Raw genomic sequence first — 25742 nt, 5'->3', positions numbered from 1 at the left:
AAAAAACATGAATATTACTGAATTTCTGAAAAACAAGTTTCAACATGTATGAAGAATCCTAAAACAAACAAGCAGACATAAGCTCAATAGAACTTGTAAGTAAACTGTGTTTCCTTGGCAGTAATTCTTTAACACTGATACTTCATGCACTATTTTACAATTTTATTTTATTTATGTGCATGTGTGTGTACGGTGTTTGTTTGCATGTGCACAATGTGTGTGCAGAGCCTGCAGAGGTCAGAAGAAGTCGGATGCCCTGGATCTATAGTTACAGATGGTTGTGGGCTGGCAGATGTGGGTGCTAGGAACTAAACCAAGTCCTTTGCAAGATCAGCAAGTGCTCTTAACTATCCAGCTCGGGTATTTTATGTTATGGTTATTTTTACCTTATTGAACAGAATCAACTACTTAATAGAACAGAATTGGGCTGCTTAATTGAATTGCTTCAGTGTTCAATTAGCAAGTGGAGAATTAAGCATAACAAAAATGGTCTATACTGTTTGTGGCCAAAACAGTCACATAATAGCCAGTACATTTGTTTAAGCAGAACGAATTTAAATTCATGAACACCTCTATTTTAATATAAATTATCATAAAAACCACTTAACTATTTACCACTAATATGTGACAGCTAAAATACTGTTGCAAAAATTTATTCCAATTTACAAGAGAATTTCTATGCTGTTTAAATTTTAAGAAGTAAGTAATAGGTCAACATAAATATTTAGACTCCTTCTAAAGCACTGACAGCATTTGGCACTGAATACATTCTGTTATATCATTAAAACATTTAAAAAGAATTACATACCTAGATCCCACGGCGCCATCTCCAGAATCTTGGCTTCCAGCTTCACTTGGCGTGCTCACAGATTTGGAGGATGGAGACATAGGAGGAGGGACTAAATAGTGAAACAGATAGGTATCCACTGTTACTACACGGAGAGCTTGCGCAGCTTATGGTGTTTGCAAAAATATCTCAGCATGAAGTAATTAACAAAAAGGGAAAAATGAGAAGAAACCAAACAACAGAAATATATGGGTGAAAATGAACAGTAGGAAGAAGGGGAAAAGACAGTTAACAACCATGCTTAAGGTCTCATGCAATTTCTCTGGCAAGATGCGCTCAGGCTTTCTATGTTTAAAGGGCAAGATTATGAAAGATGTATCTTCATCTTGTCCATCACCAAAGGCAACCACTAATTTCAAAGGAGAACATTCCTTCTTATCACCATCCTATTTTATGTGTTACCCTGCTAATATTAAATCTTTGAAATATGCTTCAAGTAATTTAATCCCTGGTTTTCCAAGATTTGTTTTTAAAATGTTAAACTTGGTCTAATAATTTTCTCTTTCAAACAATTTTAGGGCTAGGGACACAGCTTAGCACCTGCCCAGCATGTAAAGGTCCTAGATTTGATCCCCAGTGCCTCAAAAACTTAGTATTTAAAATTAATCCATTTCTCTCCATTGAAAAGCAATTTAGAGAAACGATACAGCTAAAGGAATGGCTCCTTTAAAATGTTCATTAATTTCCAGCAATTTGAATGGAAAATGCAAACATGCCATAAAACAGCATGCCTTCTAGACATGATGCATAACAAAAAGCAACACATGCAAATTATACACAGCAAGATGTATGGTAACTTCTTACCCCAGTACTCAGAAAAAACTGAACGTACAGACAAAGATACAGACACCCAAAATATTCTTAATCCCTTCTTAGAGAAAACATACATTCTTCATAGTATATAAAACAATAGCAACTGTTTTTCTACAATGTTTCAACACCATGTAACAGTAGTTAAACATGCACATTTCATGCTATGACATTTGGAAAACTTTTTGATTACCGTAGCAGGAAGTATAGGAGGCTCATCACTGCCATCTTCTGGTTAAAATTTTTACCATAAATGTCCCCAATCCCAAGTATCTTTTAAAAATAATCTTTCAGTGTGCAACACTAAGTGACTAACACATTTTATGTTGCACTGATTTCACTTAGTATCTACTAAACAGAAGGTAAATTCCTAGTTATATAATCAGTAATATATGGGGGGAAAAGGCCATGCTAGAACGTTTGTTTTCTGAACTAATAGGAGTTAATTCTGGCTTGTATTTCAAACAGCATTAAAAATAAAACCAATGTTTTTAACATTATAATTAAATGTAACAGAAACAATTATGTAACCACATGAAACTTGAAACTGTTCACTTATGGTTGCCACTGTTAGGTGCTGAATTATAATTCAGTATAGCTAACAAGGAATGTATCCAAAGTAAAATAACAATGTCAAAATCCTTTAGCTTCTCATAGGTCCATTTCCTTATTTTTTTGTCCCCTCACTGTGGGGCTTCTGCTAGTCTAAGCTCCAGCTGCACACAGGAATTGCACTGTGTAACAGCTGCTTGTCTACTGTGCTGTAAACACAAATACATGTTTATTAAATAGTAGTGAGGCATTGTATTTCCACACCAAAGATCTTTAAAATAGAAAGTCTACATTATTTAAACTGTATACATAACTTCATAATTGGGAAACTAATTTCTTTACAGATAATATTAGAGAGACTGAGGAAAATAGTAAAGTTATTGTTAATCTATTTATCTGATGGGAAGCACCAGAAATATTTCATATTTTCATTGTCTTTTCCTCTTTCTGGTGATTTTAAGTATCAATGATTCTACTAATAAGTTCAATAATAACTCACTTTGTGAAGACTGCATTAAAAATGTCAGCAAAACTCTTTAGAAAAAGGTTAAATAGTAATCACATATATATAAAATCAATATTTTAACCCAGTTCTGAAATGAATGTTTCAGGGGAAAAAAATCCAGAGTGACAGGAATAGCAAATTCTCATAGTGACTCACTCAGTCAGGAGAAATATCACTAGGACTTTAAATGTGCAATTAGATAAAGATCTCTATCCTAACCCCAAATTCTATTCTCAGGGCTCAGACGCAGTTTAAAGCCAAGTGGTGGGAAGGACACATCACATAACGAAGTTAGAACTATTACCCAGCTGACTAACTTCATGTTGTAATAGTAAATAATGTACCTCAGAAGGGACTACCTGGAAAATGCAAATCACTACTATTATCAAAGTATGGAAGCTAACAGAAAACAAGGGAATGGTAACATTAATTGACTATGACACTGTAGCTCAATTAGTCTCAGAAAATGATAAAATACAGTAATTACTCAATGAGGCAATGCCACTATACTCTCAGATTTCAACAAACCCCTGAAATAATAAAAGCATAAAATTCAAGAAGAATAAAAACTCTGAACTCATGAGCTACAGAGCCTTAGAAAAGATTCACTTCTGGAATTCATTTTAAATGATAACTTGTAAATATAACTGGCTTGTCAAGTCTTTAAAATATGATTTGCTTAGTAAGACACTGATTTGATCAGATTACCTTTATTTCAAGTTCTGTTTATAAAATAACCAATAACAGGTTTTGCATTGTCATAACATATGAATATGCTAACGGATATGAGCTTCACAGAAGTTCACAGCATAGACAGCACTTGTTCCTTTCTTTGAGAACCAAAGAAGTACGCAATGAAAACAAAACTACATACACCACAGTCCTCACTGATCACATAAATAATACTGAAAGGAGTAACTGTTTCATTCTCTAAGACAAAAAGCTTTGTTAGAAAGGCTTTACCCACCACCTAAGACCTTGGCTTTCCAAAGCTATAAAATGAACATTACAACATTTGGCCAGTGAAGAAACAGGATACTTTTATCCATAAAGACTAGAAAGTGCACTGTATTTAAAATTAACACTCACTCTGGTCAACTACTCACAGAAGCCTGAGATGAAGGATGGTGTGCAGTAGCATAAAGACTATGGAAAAGGGCTTTTGCCAGGAAGAAGGGCATAGAAAAGGTAGGCAGTCATGGAAGGTGAATGCAGAGATGGAGAATGTCGGCAGAGATGGTGAATGGACAGTACAGGCTTCTGGGGCAATCCAAAGTCATGAGGTCTCTCAGCTCGTGGATGGACACAAGCTACCAGCCTAGGGCTTAACACCTAAGCTATCTGCTTTCTTCGTCCTTCTAAGAAACATTGTTTTAAATGTTAATCTTTGAAATACTAATTTTTCTATTCATAATACCTCTCTTCTGATAATGAATATTAAATGTGGTTTTGCTGTTGTTGTTGTTATGTTTTTTTGAGACAGGGTTTCTCTGTGTAGCTCTGGCTATCTTGAAACTGGTTCTGTAGACCAGGCTGGCCTTGAACTAACAGAGATAACCCATCTCTACCTCCCAAGTGCTGGGATTAAAGGTGTATCATAAAGAACAAACATTCCTTGTCATGAAAAACATTTTTTTTTAAATTTAAGTTAGAAACAAGCTTGTTTCACATGTGAATCCCAGGTCCCTCTCCCTCCCCCTCTCCCCCGCCTTCCCCTCCAGGCCCCCCAGTCCACCACCCAATCTCCACAATGATCCCCAGGGAGGGTGAGGCCCTCCAAGGGGGAATCTCCAGAATCTGTCATCTCATCCAGGGCAGGGCCTAGGCCCTCCCCCAAGAGTCCAGTCTGAGAGAGCATCCCTCATTGTGGGATGGTCACTCAAAGTCTATTTGTACGCCAGGGATAAATACTACCCAAGGCCCCATAGATTACCTAGGCCTCCTCCCTGACACCCACATTCAGGGGTAAAATGGTTTTTAAAAATTAAGTTACATTTGAAAAAATGAGCTGGCAACATGGACGATATTCTCTCTAAAAATCTGATTTAAAATATCTAAAAGTTACAAGAAAATTCAGAAGGGGAAAATAATAGTAATAATAATAAAAAAACACTTAACTAGCTTAAATTTAGCTCCTCAGATACGGTCACTTAAAAGTTAGAACATTTATTTTAGGAAATATTCCAATCTCAATTTCTGCTATGTATTTGCCTACAATGTCTTAAAGAAGGCTGTCTTTTGTTTGTCCTTTCCAAGTAGAAAGACATGATCCTAAAAACTGAAAAAATGTTTAAGTTCTAACCTATGCTGGCACTAGGGACAAAGATGTGAGAGACCCTGCTCTTAAGAATACCAGACAAAGACCAGCCAAATGGTCAACTATGTAACAATCTACCAGCAAATACGATGAGATGTTTTACTAGTGACATTAAAAAGAAGAGGAGGAGGAGGAAGAGGAGGAAGAAGAGGAAAAGGAAGACGCAGTAGTAATAATAGTAGTAGTAGCAGTAGCAGTAGCAGTAGCCAGGCATGGTGGTGTATATATTTAATCCCAGCACTTGGGACACAGAGACAGGTAAATCTGTTTGTTCCAGTATAGCCAAGACTACATAATCAGACGCCTTCTCAAAAGAAACAAAACAAAACAAAATACATTTTAGTTAAATTTAAAAAATAAGAAAAATAATATTAAAGAGTTTTGAACAGTAATTTAAATTCTCTAAACTTTAAATATGTTTGAAAATGATGCGAGAAGTTTTTATAAAGAAAACAAGCATCCATATGCTAGGTCATGATACAAACTGCACTTTAAAAAAATTATCATGTTTGCCTGCTGTCCTCAGAGGTCAGAAACAGTTAGATCCCCTGGAACTGGAGTTACAAACGATTGTGAGCCACCATGTGGGTACCAGGAACTGAACCTAGGTCCTCTGCAAGAGTAATAACTGTTCTTAACTGCTGAGATTTTTCTCCAGCCTCTAGGTTTGTTTGTTTTAAACAGGATTATAGAAAAAAAAATCCAAAAACTCTGACGACAACTTTATCTGTATTTTGTACACTTTGTAACAAATTACAAATAAGTGCTGGGCATTAATATTGGGGTTATAAGTGTATGCTCTAAGGATTATGAAATGTACTTTGCCTAATGACTTTTGAACATTTGTATTTATGTGTATGTTTATGTGGCAGTATGTGCAAATGAATGCAGGTGCCCTGAGAGGCCAGAAGAGGGCATCAGATCCCCTGGAGTTGGAGGTACAGGCAGTAGTCTACCTATATGGGTGCTGGGAACCTAACCCAAGTCTTGTGCTAGAGTTATACAATCTTACCTGCTGAGTCATCTCTTTTGTCCTCCCATCCCTGACCCACTTTTGCCTAATTGTTTAAGGGTAACAAGATCACCATAATGTGTTTAGCCCTATTGATTTCATTATGTTAAATCAACGAAGAGACAGAAAATAGTTTAGAAATAAGAAAGGAAAAACATGTAGTAATCTGACTAGGAAATGGAAAGGCTAAAATCTTAAACACAGTCCAGGTCACAACAGCTACTGAGAGATACTCTTAATTCTACGTAATCAGCTTATGTTCTTTTGGAAAACTCAATCATATGCCTTTGCATATTTAAATTTTTAAGTAAGTGCTGTGAGCTAAAATACAGCAACACACTTAGCTAGTTTCTCAAAGCCTGCTTACTGGAGCCCTAAACTGTTCTATTTTGGCCAGATATAACTTTCTACTCTTACAGAGCTAAAAATAATCTAAATATTCCCATGCCAAATAGCTAGAGTATATTTAATGAAGAAGATACTGGGGCTGGACAGACAGCTCAGTGCTCAAGAGCACTTGCTGCTCTAACAAAATGTGCTGGCTAGTTTTATGTCAACTTGACAGAAGCTAGAATCATCTCAGAGGAGGAGACCTCAATTGAAAAAATGTCTCCATAATATCAGGCTGTAGGCAAGCTGGCCTGTAGGGCATTTTCTTAATGATGGAGGAGGGCCCTGCCCATTATGGATGGGGGCACCATGGGCTGGTGATCCTGGGTTCTATAAGAAAACAGGATGAGCAAGCCTTGGGGAGCAAGATACTAAACAGCACCCCTCTGTGGCCTCTGCATCTGCTCTTGTCTCCAGGTTCTTGTTTGAGTTCCTGTCCTAACTGACTTCCTTCAATTGAACAGTGATATGAGAGCATAAGGCTTTAATAATAAACCCTTTCCTCTCCAAATTGCTTTAGTCATGTGTTTCATCACAGCAATATTAACTAACTAGGCCACAGAAGATTCCCAGTTTAGTTCTTAGCACCAACATGGTGGCTGACACTCTCTTCTGACCTCTACAGTCAATAGGCATGCCCATGGTACACATACATACATGCAGGTAAAACACTCATACACATAAAAGAAAAATAAATATTAAAAAAGTTAAAAACCTTTCAGTAACCACTCATATTCATTAAATACATTCTCATTAAAAAGAAAAAGTATAGCTATTTACAGTTTTTCCATAGCTTAATTTAGCAAAAACATCAAACTAATGTTTGAAGATTAGTAATATTTTCCCTTTCATTCTCCCCTTTTCTTTCATGTGTACACTTAGAACAAAACAATGGCATAAAGAAGAGATTTTTAAAGACAGCATGATCAGTAAGGATGAGTGCTGTGTAAGCCTAAAGGCCTAGGTTCCATCCCTAGAACCCATGTAAAGGTAGAAGCAAAGAACTGACTTGACAAAGTTCTTCCCTGGCATGTATGCTACCTGCCCCCCAATAGTAATCTGATCAAAATGAATCTATTAAACAGAAAAGGCAGCAAGGGAATGATCTCTACCCTGCTAAGGCTCAGTCTAAGCATGAATGCTACCCATGTGCTACACTGGCCTCAGCTAAAACCATTATTTTTCCAGTTCTGTTTGAGACAAAATCAGCTAGGAATAGTTGACTTAGCGATATTTTTATTTGAATCAACTTGCCTCAGAGTTTAACTTTCAAAACTCAAGTGTCACCTAAGAAAGGCTACAAAATCCACGACCGAAGGCCAGTTACAGTTCTGATGAGTACAGTTTCTATTTAAAGAAGTCTTGGTTTGAAATCCTCATAAAACCCCTCCAGACTGTCAGCATGGCTCCTGTTGCTAAGCTACCACTAACTCTGCAGCTCCGGTCATTAGAGCTTGTGCACGAGTGCACAGGATCAAGAATTCACACGGATGAAGAGTGAAAAATGGGATTGTTGGTATACTTCTAGGACTTGAAGAGTTTGTTAATATGATGTTGGAAGATATCTCAGAGTTTGAAGCCATAGCGGAAGGAAGAGGGATTACTATATTAGATCAAATTCTGCTAAGTGGCAATAATACAACAATATTGGTTCTTGGAGGACTGAAATATGAATGGATTTCTTTGACTTATGCTAGACTGTGTTTTTTTTTAAAACCTTTAATGTTTAGATTCTATAAGCATAAGTTTCTGTTAGAGCAAAATACTGGTTATCTTGGAGTTTGTTTTGTTTATTTTCTTAAAGACTAATAAAGATTTGGTTTTGTTTTGGTTTTGTTAAGAACAAAACTCTCCTATCCTACCCCAGGCTTTAAATCACCTGGCCTCTACCCTCTTTGCCCTTTGTTTCTCTCTGGCTGACTATACTGCAACCACACAAGCCCAACCCAAGACTGGATCTACCCGGGGACTTGGTACTCACTGTTCCGGCACCTGCACTGCTCCTACTCAAGCAGCGTTAGCAGGCAGGCTCCTTCCTTCTGGCCACGCTGTTCTCCCTCACACAGCTCCTCCTGAGCACCCTATGTAAAGCCGCCCTGTCTCACTGACACGTCACCATGACAATTCAGCCCCACTACAGCTCTGCAAGGCTCTTGTTCAGACTCAGAAGCTATCCCCAAGCCGGGTTTATCAAAAGCTCTCAGTAGTTTTTCAATTTATGAGTGGAAGGGTAAGATCTTCCTTAAAAATTTATAAAGATAAACATTAGAAATTTGAGTTTCAAAACTCAGTGTTTCACACTGTTCACATGGTTCAAAAGGGGAGTCAAATTTATGGGAAATTTAAATCTAAATACTATATACTTATCCCATTTTTTATGAGATTACGGTCATGTAAAATGTTTACCTAAGCCCTCATTACAAAAAAAGAAACTGGCCTTTAATCCTACCACTCAGGAAGTAGAGGCAGTTAGATCTCTGTGAGCTTGAGGTCTGCCAGGTCTTTCCAGGACAGCAGTACTGCATAGAGACACCCCCCTCCCCTCAAAAAAATAAAAAATAAAAAAAAGAGAGAGAGAACATAAGGCTAATTTGATAGCTCAGTGGGAAAAGGTGCTTACCACAAAAGCCTGAAGACTTAGGTTTGATCCTCTTTACCCACATGAAGGTGGAGGGGACCAACTCCACAAAGTTGTCCTCTGACCTCCAAATGCTCAATGTGGGACACACAAACAATGACAAATACTAGAAGAACACAAGATCACTTGCTATTCTTCCAGAGAACCTTGGTTAAGTTCCCAGTACCCACATGGTGGTTCACACTACCTTAACTCCAGTCCTGGGAGGATCCTACATCCTCTCTAGCCTCTGAGGCACACATGCAATACATATACATACATGTAGGCGAAACACTCATACACATTAAAAAAACCAAAAAAAAAAAATCCCCAAAACAAAAACCCCAACAACTTACAGCTGATAAAAGCTCTGACCATACTGCTTTTCTGGGTAAAGACTGTCAACTGTCTCCCAATTCCTCCTCCAAGTCTAGTCTCATCCTTCATTTACAATATCCTTTCTATGCCTACTTTGCCAGCCAATCAAAGTGAACCATGTGCTATTTCTCTGAGTACACTGTATCATTTTACACTTTCATGTCTTGGCTCACGCTTCTTCTATAGAAAGGCTCTCCTTTCCCACCTATACACACTGAAAGCATTCAGACACCCGGTAGCCAGGTCTACATGGCAAATTCCAGACATGGCTATACAGCAAGACCAAAAGAGAAGATAATTGGTAGATTTAACTACATAAAATGAAGGACTTGGACTGCAGGGGTTGGGGGAGCAGGGGAGGGGAGGGAGAGGGAGCTGGGATTGACATGTGAAGCAAGCTTGTCTCTAATCTAAATAAAAACTTTTTAAAAAATGACTCTTCAATAAAGATTAAAGACAGAGTCAACAGGAGAGGGTTGTTTGTTTTTTTTTAAACAAAAGTATAAATCAAAAGATAAAAACCTCAACCATCAACAAGCAAAATAACACACATATGCAAATCCCAGAGGAGAAAACCTGAATAACTGGTAGCTGTATGAAGAGACAGGTAAGTATGTATTAAAAGATGTTGGGTTTATCACTACCTGTGATGGCTAGCTTTACTGTCAGCTGGGCACAACCTGGGCTCATGGCGTGCTGGCGGGGACTGTCTTAATGAAGTTAACTGATGTGGGTGACACCACTCTGCAGGCAGGGCTTCTGGACTGGGTAACAAAAGAAACCCTGAGCGGAGCACAAGTGAGCAAGCGAGCAGCACACATGCACTCACTTGCTCTGCCCCTGCTGGGCATGTGATGTGACTAGCTAGCTTCAGTTCCTGACACCTGATTTCCCTTCCACAGCCTAGGACCTGGAACTGAGAGCTAAAGAAAACTCTTCCCTAAGTTGCTTTTTGTCAGGAAATTTTATCACAGCAACAGAAATGTTCATCAAGCTGGCAAAAATTAGAAACTTGGACAATATTCAGTGATAATACGGACACAGGAGGGTAAGCATTTGAAGCCACTCTTGAGACTGATAAGCAGAACCTAATTAAGTCTAAACAAAACATCACAGCCAAGTCAGTTCCTTGACATATCCCCAAAGAACTCTTCTGTTCTTCAAAGGAAAGGCATACATATTTTGTACTGTTGCTTATGATACTACAACAGACAGAAGCAACCTAAATGCATAGTACTAGAAAACTGGGGAAGTAAAAAATAATGTATAATGGAATACAATACAGGTAACAAATAAACTAGCCAGATACGCATGTAGCAACATGGAATAAACAATTAGACAATACAATGTTAAACACACACAAATATGAAAAATTAGAAATATAAGCACTCAGAAAACAGACCCACAGAACCTATATATTTTAAAAATTAAATAATGGTTACATCATGCATAATAGGAAGAAGAATTAGAAATGGGAAAGGAGGGCAAGCCCTCTTCACCCCACATCTCTAAAGAGTGGTCTTTCAAGAACCAACAAGAGAGGTAGGCTGTGAAGTACGACATGTGAGCAAATGAAATGCAAGGCCACGGGCAAAAAGAAAGGGAAGAAAAAAGGAACCCAATGGCACAGAAAAAACAAAAAACAGGACCCTCTCAAGGACTGTACAACTATAAGAGAAGTGGTTCAGTTACTAGGATAACCAGAAAAAGAAAATCTAATTAATTTGCTTTTAAAATCAAAGTATATAGCACAGGATTATTAAAGACATAAAAATTAATGTGCTGTAGTCTTCAAATTCTATCAATAAAGAAAGCACATGAGTAGGAAGAAGTATCCTAAGAATAATTAAACTGTTCACCTTAAAACCTTTTCAAAATACCAGCTTTACAAAGCACAGTGAAGTTCCACAACATGTACATAGCAGTTACTGCCTCTGATATGTCATCTAGGCTAGATGACATCAGCCTACACCCTAGGTATGACCACACACCATCATACCTGGAGGCCAAGGCAAGAGCACTGTGAGACTAGGTCAGAACAAAATCCCATCAACCTGAAAGCATGGCTGAGGAGACAGTGCTGTTCAAAAAGTGCTTGCTGTGCAAGTATGAGAACCTGAGCGCTAGCCCCAGAACCAGCTTGGTGGTACATGCCTGTAGTCCCAGGGACTTTTGTTTATGCTGCATTCGTTTAACTCTGTGAAGCTGTGGTTCTTTGCCTGTCTAAAATACCGTATGGTCTAATAAAGAGCTGAACGGCCTGTCAATAGCAAGGCAAGATGGAGGACAGGCAGGGCTGGCAGGCAGAGAGTAGAAGGAGAAACGAGGAAGAAGTGCAACGAGGGAACAAGGACAGGAGGACATGGCGGGCAGTAACCCAGCCACAGAGGAAGAAGGAAAGTAAGATGTACAGAAGCAAGGAAGATAAAAAGCCCAGAGGGAAAGGTAGAAGGGCTAGAAACAAGCCAAGCAAAGCTGGGCATCTGTAAGTAAGACTAAGCCTCCGTGTGTATTTATTTGGGAGCTAGGTGGCTGGTTTCTACATGCATGGCACCTACCTGCAAACACAAAGACACACATCACACACAAACACACAAAGATATTAGCTTAAAAACTAACCTTGAAATGCCAGGTCCCTAAAGGATAAAGGTCATTGTCACACTAAAATACATTTTCTGTAGCAGCACCCAATACAGAGCTACATTACTTAAGTAAGCATTAAATGCTTTCTGAGAACGACATCGTTCTCAGTATCTCTACAGTCTACTGGTCTAATAGAACTATCAAAATGAACAACCCAGGAAAAGAACAAGACCAAGTAAAATGACTGCCAAAAGAGGCAGCCAGGATTATGCCTCTTACTGCTTTGAGAGAATACTATAGCTTTCTCTTCCTGATCCTTTGCTTTTGAGTACTAGTGATATAACTTTGACTTGGTATACCTTTCCCTAGCCTAAAAAAAGGAGCTCACAGTTAAGTTTAGGAAATACTCATTTAAATAAGAAAATTTAATTTGGTAGCTTGGTATGTGTTAGTAGGTATTAATCTTGATTTCCCAAACAAATAAAATAACTATATATATAATATATCTGGGGGGAAAAAGGAATTCCAAGCAAATGGTAAGATTAATGTTTCTGAGAGAAAGATTATATGCAAGTGATATCAGATATGTCTGAGCTCAACAGAATATATGCCTGCCTCCCATAAGTACATACTCTCCGATCCTTACCAATAGGGGGATCTGTGGTTAGCCCCATGCTTTGAAGCAGTGCCTCAGCTTCTCTTCTTTTCTTTTCAAGATCAGATTCCTCTTGCACAGAAGCAGCAGCTTCCTTCTTCTGATCAGTCTAGATGTTTTAAGTTAGAAATTCAAGTTTATGTATAATATGACAACCTCCTAATTATACACATTTAATTTAAATTTTTTAAATTTTTATTTATATTATATGTATGGTGTTTTGCTTGCATGTTTGCCTGGTGCCCCTGGATGCCAATAAAAGAAGTTGTGGGCCCCCCTACCCCACTGGACTGGAGCTGTCAATGTTTGTGTGCTGCCATGTGGGTACCGAAGTCAAAACCAGTACTCTTAAGAGAGCAGTCAGTGCAACTGACCATTGAGGCTCTCCAGCCCCATATAAAAGTATTTTTAATGTGAAGCAAGCTTGTTTCTAATTTAAATTTAAAAAGAAAAGAAAAAAAGTATTTTTTAAACAAAGATAACTACATACTTTTAAGATAAAATTAGTTTTTAATATGAAGCTCTTTTTATAAATTATTCTCACTGGATCCGTGTTTATATATAATCAAGGCATTTCCACAAATATAAAAAAGCTGAGAATGGTAGGTAGTTCATGCCTATAATCCCAGAATTCAGTGGGCAGAGAATTTGCCCAGTTCATGGATAGCCTGGTCTACATAGTAAGTTCCTGGTCTGCCAAGACTACATGGCAAGAGTCCATCTTTAAATGAATAAATAACTTTTTAAAAAGCAAATACATCTTTAAAAAGCAGTCAACTTCAAATTCTCTATAGTATGAAACTAATGACCAAGGACAGGAATCATGGAAGTCTCCAACCCTAGTGGACAAAAGCTTAGATGAAAGTGTGATGGGAAAAATTAGAGGGACTTAAGATATAAAAAGTAAGTAAATAGATAATTTGCTTTGTTGGAAATATAAAAAGTAAGTAAATAGATAATTTGCTTTGTTGAAAAAAAAAGAACCATTTTTAAAAATTTCAATGAAGAATTTTATCAAAAACTCTTCTAAAGAAGCTGAAGAGATGATTCATGGTTGAGAGTCCACACTGCTCTTGCACAGGACCCGAGTTCAATCTCCGGCACCCATGTCTGGCAACTCACAACACCTTTCATTTCAGCTGTTAAACTCTCTTCTGGACTCACACAGCGGTAATTTAAAAAAAAAATCTTCTAGAGAAAAGTCATTTTTTAAAGTTTAGACATTATCATTATTTTATGGTTTTTTTTTTTTTTTTCATGTTACACTGGCCTCAACTCTATTGACTCCTAAGGCCTTCCTATCTAAGTCTCCCAAGAAGCTAGTGTTGAAAGCAAGTGCCACTAAGGCCAGCTTTCAGGTCATATTTTAGTAACAAAAACAAACACATAATTGGGACAGCTACAACCATTTTTTTAATAACACAAAACATTTGTGTTAGAAAAATTTTTACCAACTTTTTGTTGTTGTTTTGGTTTTTTTCAAGATAGGGTTTCTCTATGTCGCTTTGGCTGTTCTAGAACTCACTCTGTAGACCAGGCTAGCCTCAGACTTGGAACTCTGCCTCCCAAGTCCTAGGATTAAAGGTGTACACTACCATACTCAGCTGCCAACTTTTATTTTAGCCATTTATAAATAATTTTAGCAAAATCTTCTAGCTACACTGGACAAATAACAACATTCTTAGAGTAAATAAAATATCTAGTAAAGGTTAAGCTCTCAGTGAAAAGCTTGTCAAGCTGACAACTATTACTTACATTGAATGAATTTTACTGAGTCACAATATTTTTGTATCGCCCAGCGTTGGTGGCGTATGCCTTTAATCCCAGCACTGGGGAGGCAGAGGCAGGCAGGTCTCTGTGAGTTCGAGGCCAGCCTGGTCTACAGAGTGAGTTCCAGGACAGCCTCCAAAACAATACAGAGAAACCCTGTCTCGAAAAACAAAAAAACAAACACAAAATAACAACAACAAAACAATATTTTTGTATCACACTAACTTATTTTTATCAAAATATAGCAAAAGAGATGCTATTATCAAGCTGACCCCTCACTGTGTGCAATATAGTGGACTCATTGCTTATTGTTTCATCATGTTTTAAAGATTTTAAGTTAGAAATCAATCACATAGTAATTATTCCTTAAAGGTCACTTATAGCCACCTGTAAAAAATAAAAACCAACTTTGCTTTCACTATTGAACAGTTCAAGGTTATAAATACTATTTGAATCGACTGTGCCAGTCTCAACCATGCTTTTACCAGTTAGCTATGAATCAAATATCCAATGCAAAGCTTCAACCTTTTTTCTGTATATCACAGAAAGGTCTGGCGGGAGCAAGCAGGAAACTGTTCAATTACAGTCTTTTAAAGAATAGTGGCAATGCTGCACGTAACTTTTGAGTCACTGTGATAAACTGTTTTTTCTGCCAATGATCTTAATCTAGCTCCTGAGAGATGTCTGCTACTCTTGTTGTAGCCCTGGCATTTACATATATAAACTTGGTTCAACAGGCACACTTAGGGCAAGTTATGGTACAATGGCCACTTGAAATCAATCTGTGACACAAGTAAACAAATCTGCTCCAAGAGCTGCAATAGGAACTTAATGTGTTAATGTCAATGCAGGACAAGTAAAATATGTCCAGTTCAGAGCTAATGTGCATTTGTAATTTCTATATATTACAGTATGTGGTAAGCAAAATCAGCAGATAAAAGTGCCTTTTTGATACTATCAAATCTATTGCTCAGTAAATATATTTCAATGACTATCTCACGATAAACATTAAGTACATCCAAATCCTCTACTCAAATTGTTATGTATATCTCAGTTTGCTAGGATATCATTCTAGCAAATTAGCAAAAGTATCTGAATAATGAATTTATTATGATAAACATATATATGCTATCTTATAAAGTACTATAATGCAGATGACCTTACTTTGCATAAAAATATATCCCTAGAAGACTATATGAATGAGTTCAATTTCCATAATTCAAATATTAGAAATGCATCAAAATATATGAAATACTTTTAGCCTGCTAAAAATATAATACTGTATCAGTTTTGTCATTTTCATGTATCTAGCTTTACAGTAAGATTCACGGATAATGCTACACTGACAATATCAACTGTTGGATTTGCAACTATTCTGAAGTTATTACAGAAAGGTCTAAGTACTTGAAACAGAATGTACTTATTCACACTAAAGAGTTATTTGTTTTATTAAAATCAAACATACCTCCTTTTTTTTCCTTTCCTCTTCTTTTCTCTTCTTTTCTTCTCTGATTTGGGCCAACCTCTGCTTCTTACGTTCCAACTCAGCTTTTAGTTCACTCTTGTCCGACATGGCTGTGACCTTAAAAAGAATACCAATATTTACAATAATCATTGATTTAAAAAAAAATGTAGCAGACTTAAAAAAAAAAGTACTTCAAGAAATATACCAGTAAGCTAAGAATTTCAATGCTACCTAAGAACACACAAATTATATCTTTTAAATAATAAAAACATAGATACATACCATTAAGACATAAGAAAGAACATAAACAAATGTATGAACAAGTATTACGCAAAACTTGAGCACAACAGCTAGCACTTAGTGAGTGTTTAATGTTCCCAAGAGCAACTTTAACAATGTCTCATTCTGTGGCCAGGCAGGCAGGCCTTGAAATCATGATGTAGCCTAGGATGTCCTCATGGGAGTTCTCCTATCTCAAGATGCTGGTGTGCTGGGGTTAGAGGAGTCAGCAGCACACCCAGATACAAAGGCTTTTTGATGCTTCTGTATTTGAGTACTAGATAATAAAAGTCATAACTAATGTTTGAAACAAAAGACAGGTTGGCATTAAACTTAGGTCTTAGTATGGTATAATTGCTCATACCCATAATCCCAGCTTTCCAGAAGCATGGCAGGAAGATTCTGAGTTCAAACAGCTTGGGCCATATATAGCAAGACAGGTTTTTAAAGAATGCTTAGTCTTCAGCCATGAAACCAAAAATATTAACAGAGAATGCTGCATTTGTTCTTAGAAACTTGATAAAAACACTGAATGGTTAAACAGAAAATGACTAAAAGTTCTTTAAGTTCCATAGATGTTCCATAACAATCAAGTCAAATGATGTTTTTCCACCCTTCCACCTTCTCATGGCATTTTTATATGATTATCTGTGAATGGACCTGACATGTTCCATATCAGACTGTCATCTATTTGAGTCTGGAACTGTGTCTTTGTTACCTTCACAGCATGGACACCTTAACATTAAAATTAGAGTGGCGGAATGAATCATGTGTAAAGTAGATGAGATTACATACATGAATGTGACTTCATACTGAATGTTACAAATGAGTGATGGACCAGTATCTTTCTGAACTAGAAAAGTAACCTATGGGCTGAGCGTAAGACAGGAACCAGGAATTTGTCACCTTATCTGTACTGGTTTAGTCTCGGTACAATTTCAGGAATAAATATTTTAGATCTAGGAAAGTGGGCGAATAACCTCTTGAAATCTTAAGAGGAATCTCTTAGGAAACACATTAAGTTTGGGTTAAGTGCAAGTTGGTAAGGAGGCAAAATTCACCTACTGCAAATTCTGATTACAGTACTCTAGAAAGACTGGCAGGGCAGTGGACAAAAAATGGTGTGCAAGAGACAGGGGAAACCCCTTTAATATAATCATGTATTATACACTTGTACATACACTCCCAGCCAAGTCATCTGAACAAACTCACAAAGCAAGAGCCTGTGTTTCTTCGCCCACCCTTTCCAGGTCTCTAAGAAGCTTCATACTGTAAGGGCTGTTGAAGAGAGCTCCCATGTGCATCACTCTGCATGCTAGGCTGGACGTATTATTTTCTGTTTACGGCCAGCTGTCAACAAGTATAGCAATACTACCTGCTGTCTAGATTAAAGAAGTGTATCTTCAGTCAACCCTAACTAGCTGAAGCACAGGTGATCAGCTAAGCTCCCTCATCCTCAGACAGGCCAGACCCTCTGCTCCGTGACTGACAGGTTCATTTTCTTAAAACTCCGGGAAGAGGAGAGTATCTAGAATGGTGTTAAAACCTCTCAGTGTCCAGCGACCTCCAACGCACACGCCAGGTGCCTGGATATGCTACCCACCCAAGTAGTCGCGACCTTTATTCGTAAAACCAAGCAAAGCTTAAGGAATTAGTTTCTCCCTGGGCTTAAGGCCAGGAGGACGTAATCCGGGCTGGGGTGTGTCCCGGGACTGCCAGACGAGTGCAAGGCAAGTCCCGAGGCCCCGAGGCTCCGGCCGCCCGCGGAGGGTCCCGAAGTGTTGCCGAGGGCCGCGGTGGCTTCCCCAGGCCTTCAGGAGTCACCAGGGCCGGCGCTGTCAGAGCGATTGGCCGGCCGGTCCCGCGAGCTCCGACGCGGCCACCGGAGGCAAAAGGGCCTTGAAGGAAGCGGGGCCGACCCACCTGTCAAGTGGCGGGATTAAGAAAGCTTCCTCTGGCCGGTAACTTCCCGGGAACGTTCCTCTCCAACTGTCGCCAGCCACCGCAGATCCGTGGCGCCCCAGACACACAAAGAGGGATGGGCGGCGGCCGCTACGGCGACAGCCAAGGGACAAACGGCTGCGCCGAGACGCCGTCGCTCAAGGAAGCAAAGACGCGACCGCCTGACGGGGAAGAGCGGAGTTACTTACCTTTTGTAAAACAGAAGCTGACGGGAGAAACAGGCACACACCGGCCGCGAAGTGTTTCCGCTTTGGCAAAAGCTGGACAACTGCACCTCACATCCTTGGGCGGAGCCCGCAACACCCAAGAGAACTACAAGCCCCGGCAGCTAGACACCTTATGTGGTTGTGGGAATTGTGGTCCCCGATAGAAGCAAGGTATGCTGGGATATGTAGTCTGTCCTAACTTCAGTCTCCAGCACCAAGGCCTTCGTTCGGCCATTAAAACGCCCATAGGAAATTCCAGTGCCTGTCTCGAAAGTGTTTTCTTTGGTTGAACAGTGCTCACAGTGTTGTATGTGTTGTTTCTTACTATCCTTGTCCCAATTGGCAAAATCTTAAGAAATGCTGTTTTCCATAATGAATCTGAGAAAGGGACGCTTTTAAAGGAGTTATGTACTTTTACCTTACCTGTGCACAGAATTTTAACGCGAGCGAGCAAGCCTCCTCGAACATGGGTTGTGGGTGTGGGTGTTTATTGAGGCTTCATGTAGCATGCACACAAAGCCTAAATAAAAAACTATTAATTAGCATGTAAAATAATTTCTAGTATTTTATAGCAGAATATTTGTCTGTTAAAAGTGTGTTTAAAGCCAGGCGATGGTGGCACACGCCTTTAATCCCAGCACTCGGGAGGCAGAGGCAGGCGGATCTCTGTGAGTTCGAGGCCAGGGTGGACCGACAGCCTCCAAAACAATACAGAGAAACCCTGTCTTGAAAAAAAAAATTATACTGTTGGACCTGATTAGATTTTAAATATAAAGGAAATTATTGGAATATTAATTATCAGAAATGTATGGGCTGATTCACATTATTTGAAAAGTTTATTTAAATAATTTGATGCATTATTTGCCAAGTATTAAGCTAATACCAAAGTATTATCTTTCTTGTCTTCTAGAAAACTGACAAAAAGCACATTGCTTGAGTTTAGATTGATCTCAAATTTGAAGTTCTAAAATTTCAAAGAGTGTTTAGTTATGTAAACTTTGTTTCCTTCTTTCGAAATATTTAGTTTTTCTTTAGTCACTTGAAAATTTCTCCTGAGTGCACTCATCATGTCCCAGGTTATAAGAACTAAAACACATCCCCCTCTTCTCAAGAGAGAAAGACCGGGTTCTCAATTCAACTAACTGTTAAGACAGGATTAAGTAAGTAAGCTGTAGAGGCAGATAAGACAGGAAAAGAAATTCATGAAGAGATGATACCAGAAACAAGCCTTTGATTCTGGAAAGTTGATTTAAAGTTAGTCATGTAAATGAGACCCAGAAAGGTACCAGGTTACCATAGAAGGAAGAGGAGGAGGAGGAGGAGGAGGAAGAGGAGGAGGAGGAAGAAGAGAAAAAAGGGTCAAAGTTCAGGGATGATGGAGCAGAGCATGGTGGAGAATGGAGAGGTAAGTCAGAGTGGCTCTAGGCTAAGAACTGAGGGTCGTGGTCCTGGGGAGGGCAAAGTCGCATATCTGGCTTAGTCTGAGACCTAAGGCGGTGAATGTAAGAGAAGATTTTAAAGAGGAGAATGGCATGATAATGCTTACATTTTGGATAGTTCTTTAGAAAGGTCAATTAACTAGTGTTTTCTTTGTCCCTCAGATTCTTTCCTGCCCTTTTTATACTAAGTTCTGAGCTTTTGGTGCTTGGTCGTAGCTTCTCTAAGGACTGCTTTGTGGGAAAGTTTGACCTCATGGGACAGGGTGTGCTGTCACAGGCTTTTTGTCCCAGCTTTGGGGGGTGGGGCAGGCAAATCTCTAGGTGTTCAAGCCAGCCTGGTCTACATAGTTAGTTCTGGGACAGCTAGGGCTACACAGCAGAGAGACCCTGTCTCAAAAACAAACAAACAAACAAGAGGACCACCAGGCAAGTGTACAGAAGCTAGAAAATTAAGATGTTGTAATGGGGTGTTGCTGGTCATTTATACAGGGAGTCAGTGAGCTGGTTCTCTGGAACAGACCAAGAAATGGATGTCTGGGGGAAGAGGAAGATTGAGCCTGGAGAAAGAGGGCAGCAGTGTTGTTAATTAGTTTAAAGTAAGAAATTACAAATTAGAAGAGGCAGAGCGAGGAACACGAGTGCGGGTACGGAACCAGGACCTGTGCGATGGATGGAGCACAAACCACGGGGAGCACGTAAAATATAGTTTATTATGGCGAGCCCGAAAGGGGGGAGACAGACATGAGAGAGAGAGAGAGAGAGTAAGGGAAGGGGAGTAAGAGATAAGAGAGAGGATGAGAGTAAGGGAAGATAAGAAAGAGGGAGAGGGAGAGGGGGAGGGGGAGGGAGAGGGGGAGAGGGGGAGAGAGAGGAGAGAGAGAGAGAGAGAGAGAGAGAGAGAGAGAGAGAGAGAGAGAGAGAGAGAGAGAGAGAGAGAGAGAGAGAGAGAGAGAGAGAGAGAGCGCGTGTAAGTGGGCAGGGGTCTGCCCTTTAAAGGGGTCCTTTGTACCTGCGTGCAGACTGGTTCCCATGGAACCCTGGGCTGGCCAGAGTGCTGCCTGAGTGAATCCTGCCAGGTAACAGGGCAGGCCAGCGTAATGCCTGAACCTTTCAAACAGCTTTTCTTTTCTGGAAGGGAGGTGCCCTAAGATTTTGAGAACCGGACTCTGGCTGGGGTATTTCATAGAGGCCCTGGGTCCTCCCCTTCCCCTTCTGGTCCTGTTTAGATGCCATCCCAGTGCTTCTCCTCAAAGTATCTTCAAGGGATGGAGGCTGGCATCTCAGGGAGTCCACTTCACTGTCCTTGTGTACCCTTGTCCCTCTAACTCTGCTTCAATGTGACAGTTCTTCCCGTCCTTTCCTCCTCTAGGTACATTCCAGCAACAATTTCACTCTCCCAGAGATTTCAACTCTGCCTCCTGCCAGGTGGACTCTGGTTTTCACTGGCTTCTGGTAACTGTTTTCTCCTTTTATTTCTTTATCACCTGGTCTATTATAGTTGTTCTCTGAGTGCTACCTTATCCATTAAAAAAAAGTGTGTGTGTGTGTGTGTGTGTGTGTGTGTGTGTGTGTGTCTGTGTCTGTGTGTGTGTCTGTGTGTGTGTGTCGTGCCTTGGACTACATTGCCATGTGGTCATCAGTGTACAACTTGCAGGAGTTTATCTTCTTCCAAGCTGGTCCTGAGGATTGGACGAAGAGTCCGCAGGCTTGGCTGCAAGTCCCTTTGCCCACAGTGTCATCTCCTCAGCCCCCATCCCTCCTATCTCATCCCCTCCCCTCCCATCCCCTCCCCTCCCATCCCATCCCCTCCCATCCCCTCCCCTACCCTACCCTCCCATCCCCTCCCATCCCATCCCATCCATCCCATCCCCTCCCATCCGCTCCCATCCCCTCCCCTCCCCTCCCCTCCCATCCCCTCCCATCCCATCCATCCCATCCCTGTTCCCTCATTTACTACTGCATAGCTCTCTGCACCTGATCCTTATCCTCACTAGTATGGCTCTCAGGGGAGTAAGGAAAGAGAGGAGAGGGGAGGAGAGGAGAGGAGAGGGGAAGGGAGGAGAGGGACTTAGGATGCAGAGGGTGGTGTTGGAAGATTTGGGGATGGAACCAGAAACCATAAAGATATAAACCAAGGCATTATTAGTAGAAACTAGGAAAAATCGCAAGAAAACATAGTGGCACCCAACTGACTTTTCCATTGGATATCTAAAACTAGTGGATAAAACACGCTCCTTTTGTGTCCACTACAACCCCAACTCCCCTTCTGGAAAATGTCCAGCAGCCCAACTTTCTGACACCGGAACCAGGCCGTCTCCCCGGAGAACAACCTAGAGTGGTAGCTACCAGATAGTTCATGAAAGCACAAACAGAAACTGGTTTAAGGCTGGAGCAGACTTGCTCTCTGGGCCTGAAAGGAGCAAAAAATAAATGACAGAGTGTGGTGGTTTGAAAGAAAATGGCCGAAAGGGCGTGACTTTATTAGGAGGTGTGGCCTTTTTGGAGTAGGCGTGGTCATGTTGGAGGAAGTGTGTCACCGTGAAGGCAGGCTTTGAAGTCTCATATATGCACAAGATATAACCCAGTCTCAGACCACTTCCTGTTGCCTGCAAGATGCGGCGCTCTCAGCTACTTCCCCAGCACCATGACTGCCTGCATGCCACCATGTCCCACCATGATGATAATGGATTGAGCCTCCGAACTGTAAGTGAGCCACCCCAGCTAAATGGTCTCCTTCTAAGAGTTTCCATGGCAATGGTGTCTCTTCACAGCAACAGAAACCCTAACTAAGATGTAGAGCTCATGAGGGAAAGGGGACCAAGGCAAGAGCCAACCAAAATAACAAGTAGGGGAGAAAGGCCCACAAATCCTCAGTTTGCAAATGATCAGACAATGTAAAATAAAATGTGATCAGCACGCTGAAAAAAGAGAAAGAGCTAAGACGTGACTGGAGCTATGCAACTGGAGCTCAGTGATCATGTAGTTAACTGCTTTATAAATGCTTATGTTTATACCCATGACTAGTGCAGCTCTCGACACTAGTCAGAGAAGCCTCTCCTAGCAGGGGTGACCATCAGAGCAGAGACCCAGATCTAATGAGGGTGCTGAGAAAGAGGCCTGCATCTACACTACCCGTTCCAACCTGGGAAAAGATTTAAGTGAAGTTTCTAGTGAGTGCACATTGCTTTTGCACCAACATAAAATTTTTTAAAATTCTAGTTTTTTTAAGTATATTTAAAAATCACATACCATTTAGGATCAATTTGCATATGGTAAAAGCAGCAAAACTCATAATGATAGATCAGAATAATATCTCTCAATGTATAGAATATTGAAAAGAAAAGATTTTTGAATGCTGGTGATGCTTCATGCCATGATCTGGTGGGGGTAACACAAATTTACGTATCACTGAAAATTCCACTGAACTCTACCCCTAAGATGGATATTGTTTTTAACTAAGTCTCTATCATTCTATTTTATCAATAAAGACTCAGGAACCGGATGCTAGGGTGAAAACCTGCTAGCTCAGAGAGGCAGAGAAGGTACCCAGTAGCTTCCTCCTCCACAGAAAGAGCTTTCTTCTACAGCTCCTCCAACTGGATGTCCCTGCCTTTGTCCATCCCTTCTATTTCCTGTGCATCTCCCTCCCTCCCTCCCTCCTCCCTCCCTCCTTCCTCCCCCCCTCCCTCCCTCTCTGTCTCTGTCCTCCTGACTCCCTCTTAGTCTCTATGGTTCTTTCCTACCAACTGGTTGCTTGGTCCACCTTTTGACCTATGGTTGACTATTTAATCCTGTTTACAATAATCAAGCAGAATGCTCTTGGATTAAAGGTATGTGTTGGGCTGAGCCACACCACAACTAGAAGCAGGGTTTTCCAGTAAATAATGCAATCTTGAGGTTCACAGTGTGATCAAATATCCTGCAACAGATGGACCCTCCTTATTGTGTATATATAGTATATGATCAAGAAGTTAAAAACAAAAAGTATTGGTGAAGCAAAGTGTCGGAAGGAAGTTGCATCCACCCTAACTGGAGAGGAAGAGTTTGAAAGGGTCACAGCTGTATTCTGCTACATAGAGATTCAGGATCTCCAAAGAGTCTTGGGACTCACCAGGTTTTTTTTTTGAATAGTCAGTCAGCCTTAGGATTTATCACCCATCACCAACAACCTTATGATGTGTATCATCATACAGACTACAGAAATTATGTCATTATGGAGAAGAAAGCTGTGGTCTGATGGCAGTGTATGTAGCTTTTTAGCAATGGCTTTATTTATTTATTTATTTATTTATTTATTTTTGGTTTTTCGAAACAGGGTTTCTCTGTGTAACAACTCTAGCTGGCCTGGAACTCACAGACATCTGCCTGCCTCTGACTCCTAGGTGCTGGGTTTAAAGGTGGGAGCTTCCACTGCCCAGCACAATGTTCCCTTTTTAAAAAATTAATTTTAATTATGTGTATATGTGTGCAGGGTGTATACTTGTGAGTGCAGATACATCATGGAGAGGCCAGAGGCATCATTTGGAGTCACAGATGGTGGTGAGTTGCCTGATATGGCTTCTGGGACCCCAACTCTGGTTCTTTGGAAGAGCAGTAAGTGTTTAACTGCTGACTCTAGCATTCATATCATTTAATATTTATCTGTATTGTTACCTGTTTAAATCAACTTTTACTAAAAGTGAAATCCATTAAAATTGAAGATATGTTTCTGTGACTTTCTCACCGAGCAAAGATCTTTGCATAAGTGTGTGATCTCTATTACTTTTTCCCCCACATTAATTAGGGGGTCGTCTAAGATCTCACTTTGCTTATCCAAGTTCATGAGACTCTGCCCCTGGGACTTAAAGACTGTTCATCTTTTGAATGTTAATAGCTCCTCTGAGCTGCTTGCATTTTTAATTTTTTCCTAGACACTTCCGCCTCACCTTCAGGAACTGTATTTGACTCTTTCAGAAACACTGACAGAAGAAGGTGTTTTCCTCCCAACTTCGGAACTATCTTAACTTTCCCATTTCCTCTCATGGCAAGGGAAGCTCTTTAAGAAACCCTCTCCACTCGAGGGAGTGCTCATGAGCTGACCAGCGAGCCTCTCATAATATAACAGCATTACTTTTCTATTATCCTTATTATTGTTCTACTCTGTATTCTTTTCCTTCAGAGTGTTTGCTGCATTGTTAAGTTAATAAGGGTTTTTTCCCCCATTATTTCCTCTACTTGTCTTGATGCACATATTTTCTCTCTTAGTGTCAAAATAAGGTGATGGTGAATTAGGAGTCCTTCCTGAGCTGAGAATACTTTTGTAATCTGGTAACCTTTGGCATGAAGCACATATCCTAGTGAATGATGGAGCACTTAAGAGTGATTCACCACTGAACATTACAGAAAATAGGCTGAGGGGCTCAGAAATTCAAGGCAAGTTCCTTCTACTCAGCGTGGCGTATATACTGTACTCTCACTCTCCTATCCCCTATTATGTGGTTAAGAGAGAGGAGATAATGATGGCTTCCTAAAGTTACCTATAATGCACTCAAAACTCTGTTAGGTGTAATGGTTTTAAAAGGCAGAATGAAAACACAGCTAGGAGATCAACACAAAAGGAATCATTTGCTGATAGCGACTGTGAGCCTGCGTTCCTACACACACACACACACACACACACACACACACACACACACACACACTCCCATTAACTGTAATGGGAATTATGAGTGCCCCATGAAAGGAGCTTATACCCTCCCTGGGTTTCTTGTGTTAATTTAGTTTCTCATGGTAGAAAAAAACCATGAAGTATTTGTTGTTGTTGTTGAAGAACTACTACTGCATGCTTAGTATGTTGTCTTTGGAACATGAGGCATGTAGAATAACAATTACTAATCGGTAGTCAAAATGCAGTTAACCCAAGCCAGACCCAGACTGATTAATTTTCAGGTTAGAAGCATTGACCTATCATGTTCC

At 40.0% G+C, this 25742-nt stretch overlaps 1 protein-coding gene and 1 long non-coding RNA gene across 7 annotated transcripts in view; one reads left to right on the top strand and one right to left on the bottom strand.

Moving 5' to 3' along the window:
- The window catches only part of Dync1i2 (dynein cytoplasmic 1 intermediate chain 2), a 55240-nt gene extending 36781 nt beyond the window's left edge, over nt 1-18459 (bottom strand). For 2 of the 5 annotated variants that reach the window (XM_040745554.1, XM_040745557.1), the window contains exons 1-5: nt 18104-18243; nt 15902-16018; nt 12658-12775; nt 1652-1669; nt 809-899 (exon numbers count right to left, since the gene is read on the bottom strand). In XM_040745554.1, the coding sequence (XP_040601488.1) occupies nt 809-899; nt 1652-1669; nt 12658-12775; nt 15902-16009 (335 nt within the window). In that variant the 5' untranslated portion in view covers nt 16010-16018; nt 18104-18243. Of the gene's footprint in view, nt 1-808; nt 900-1651; nt 1670-12657; nt 12776-15901; nt 16019-18103; nt 18244-18330 lie in introns of those variants that run through there. The other 3 variants (XM_040745555.1, XM_040745556.1, XM_040745558.1) reach the window with 3 other exon arrangements.
- Nucleotides 18383-25425, top strand: LOC121140378. Of its 2 annotated transcripts, none has more exons than XR_005877186.1 (4): nt 18383-18519; nt 21157-21239; nt 24259-24326; nt 25032-25425. It is a non-coding gene; the product is annotated as an uncharacterized LOC121140378 (long non-coding RNA). The 2 variants fall into 2 exon arrangements; XR_005877185.1 differs by having other exon boundaries at nt 24698-25425.
- The last annotated feature ends 317 nt before the right edge of the window (nt 25426-25742 follow it).

Source organism: Mesocricetus auratus, unplaced genomic scaffold (assembly GCF_017639785.1).
Source record: "Mesocricetus auratus isolate SY011 unplaced genomic scaffold, BCM_Maur_2.0 Super-Scaffold_100004, whole genome shotgun sequence".
In the NCBI taxonomy this organism is placed as follows: domain Eukaryota; kingdom Metazoa; phylum Chordata; class Mammalia; order Rodentia; family Cricetidae; genus Mesocricetus; species Mesocricetus auratus.
Note: the sequence above shows the minus strand (reverse complement) of the source record. Positions and strands in the feature narration are given on the sequence as shown.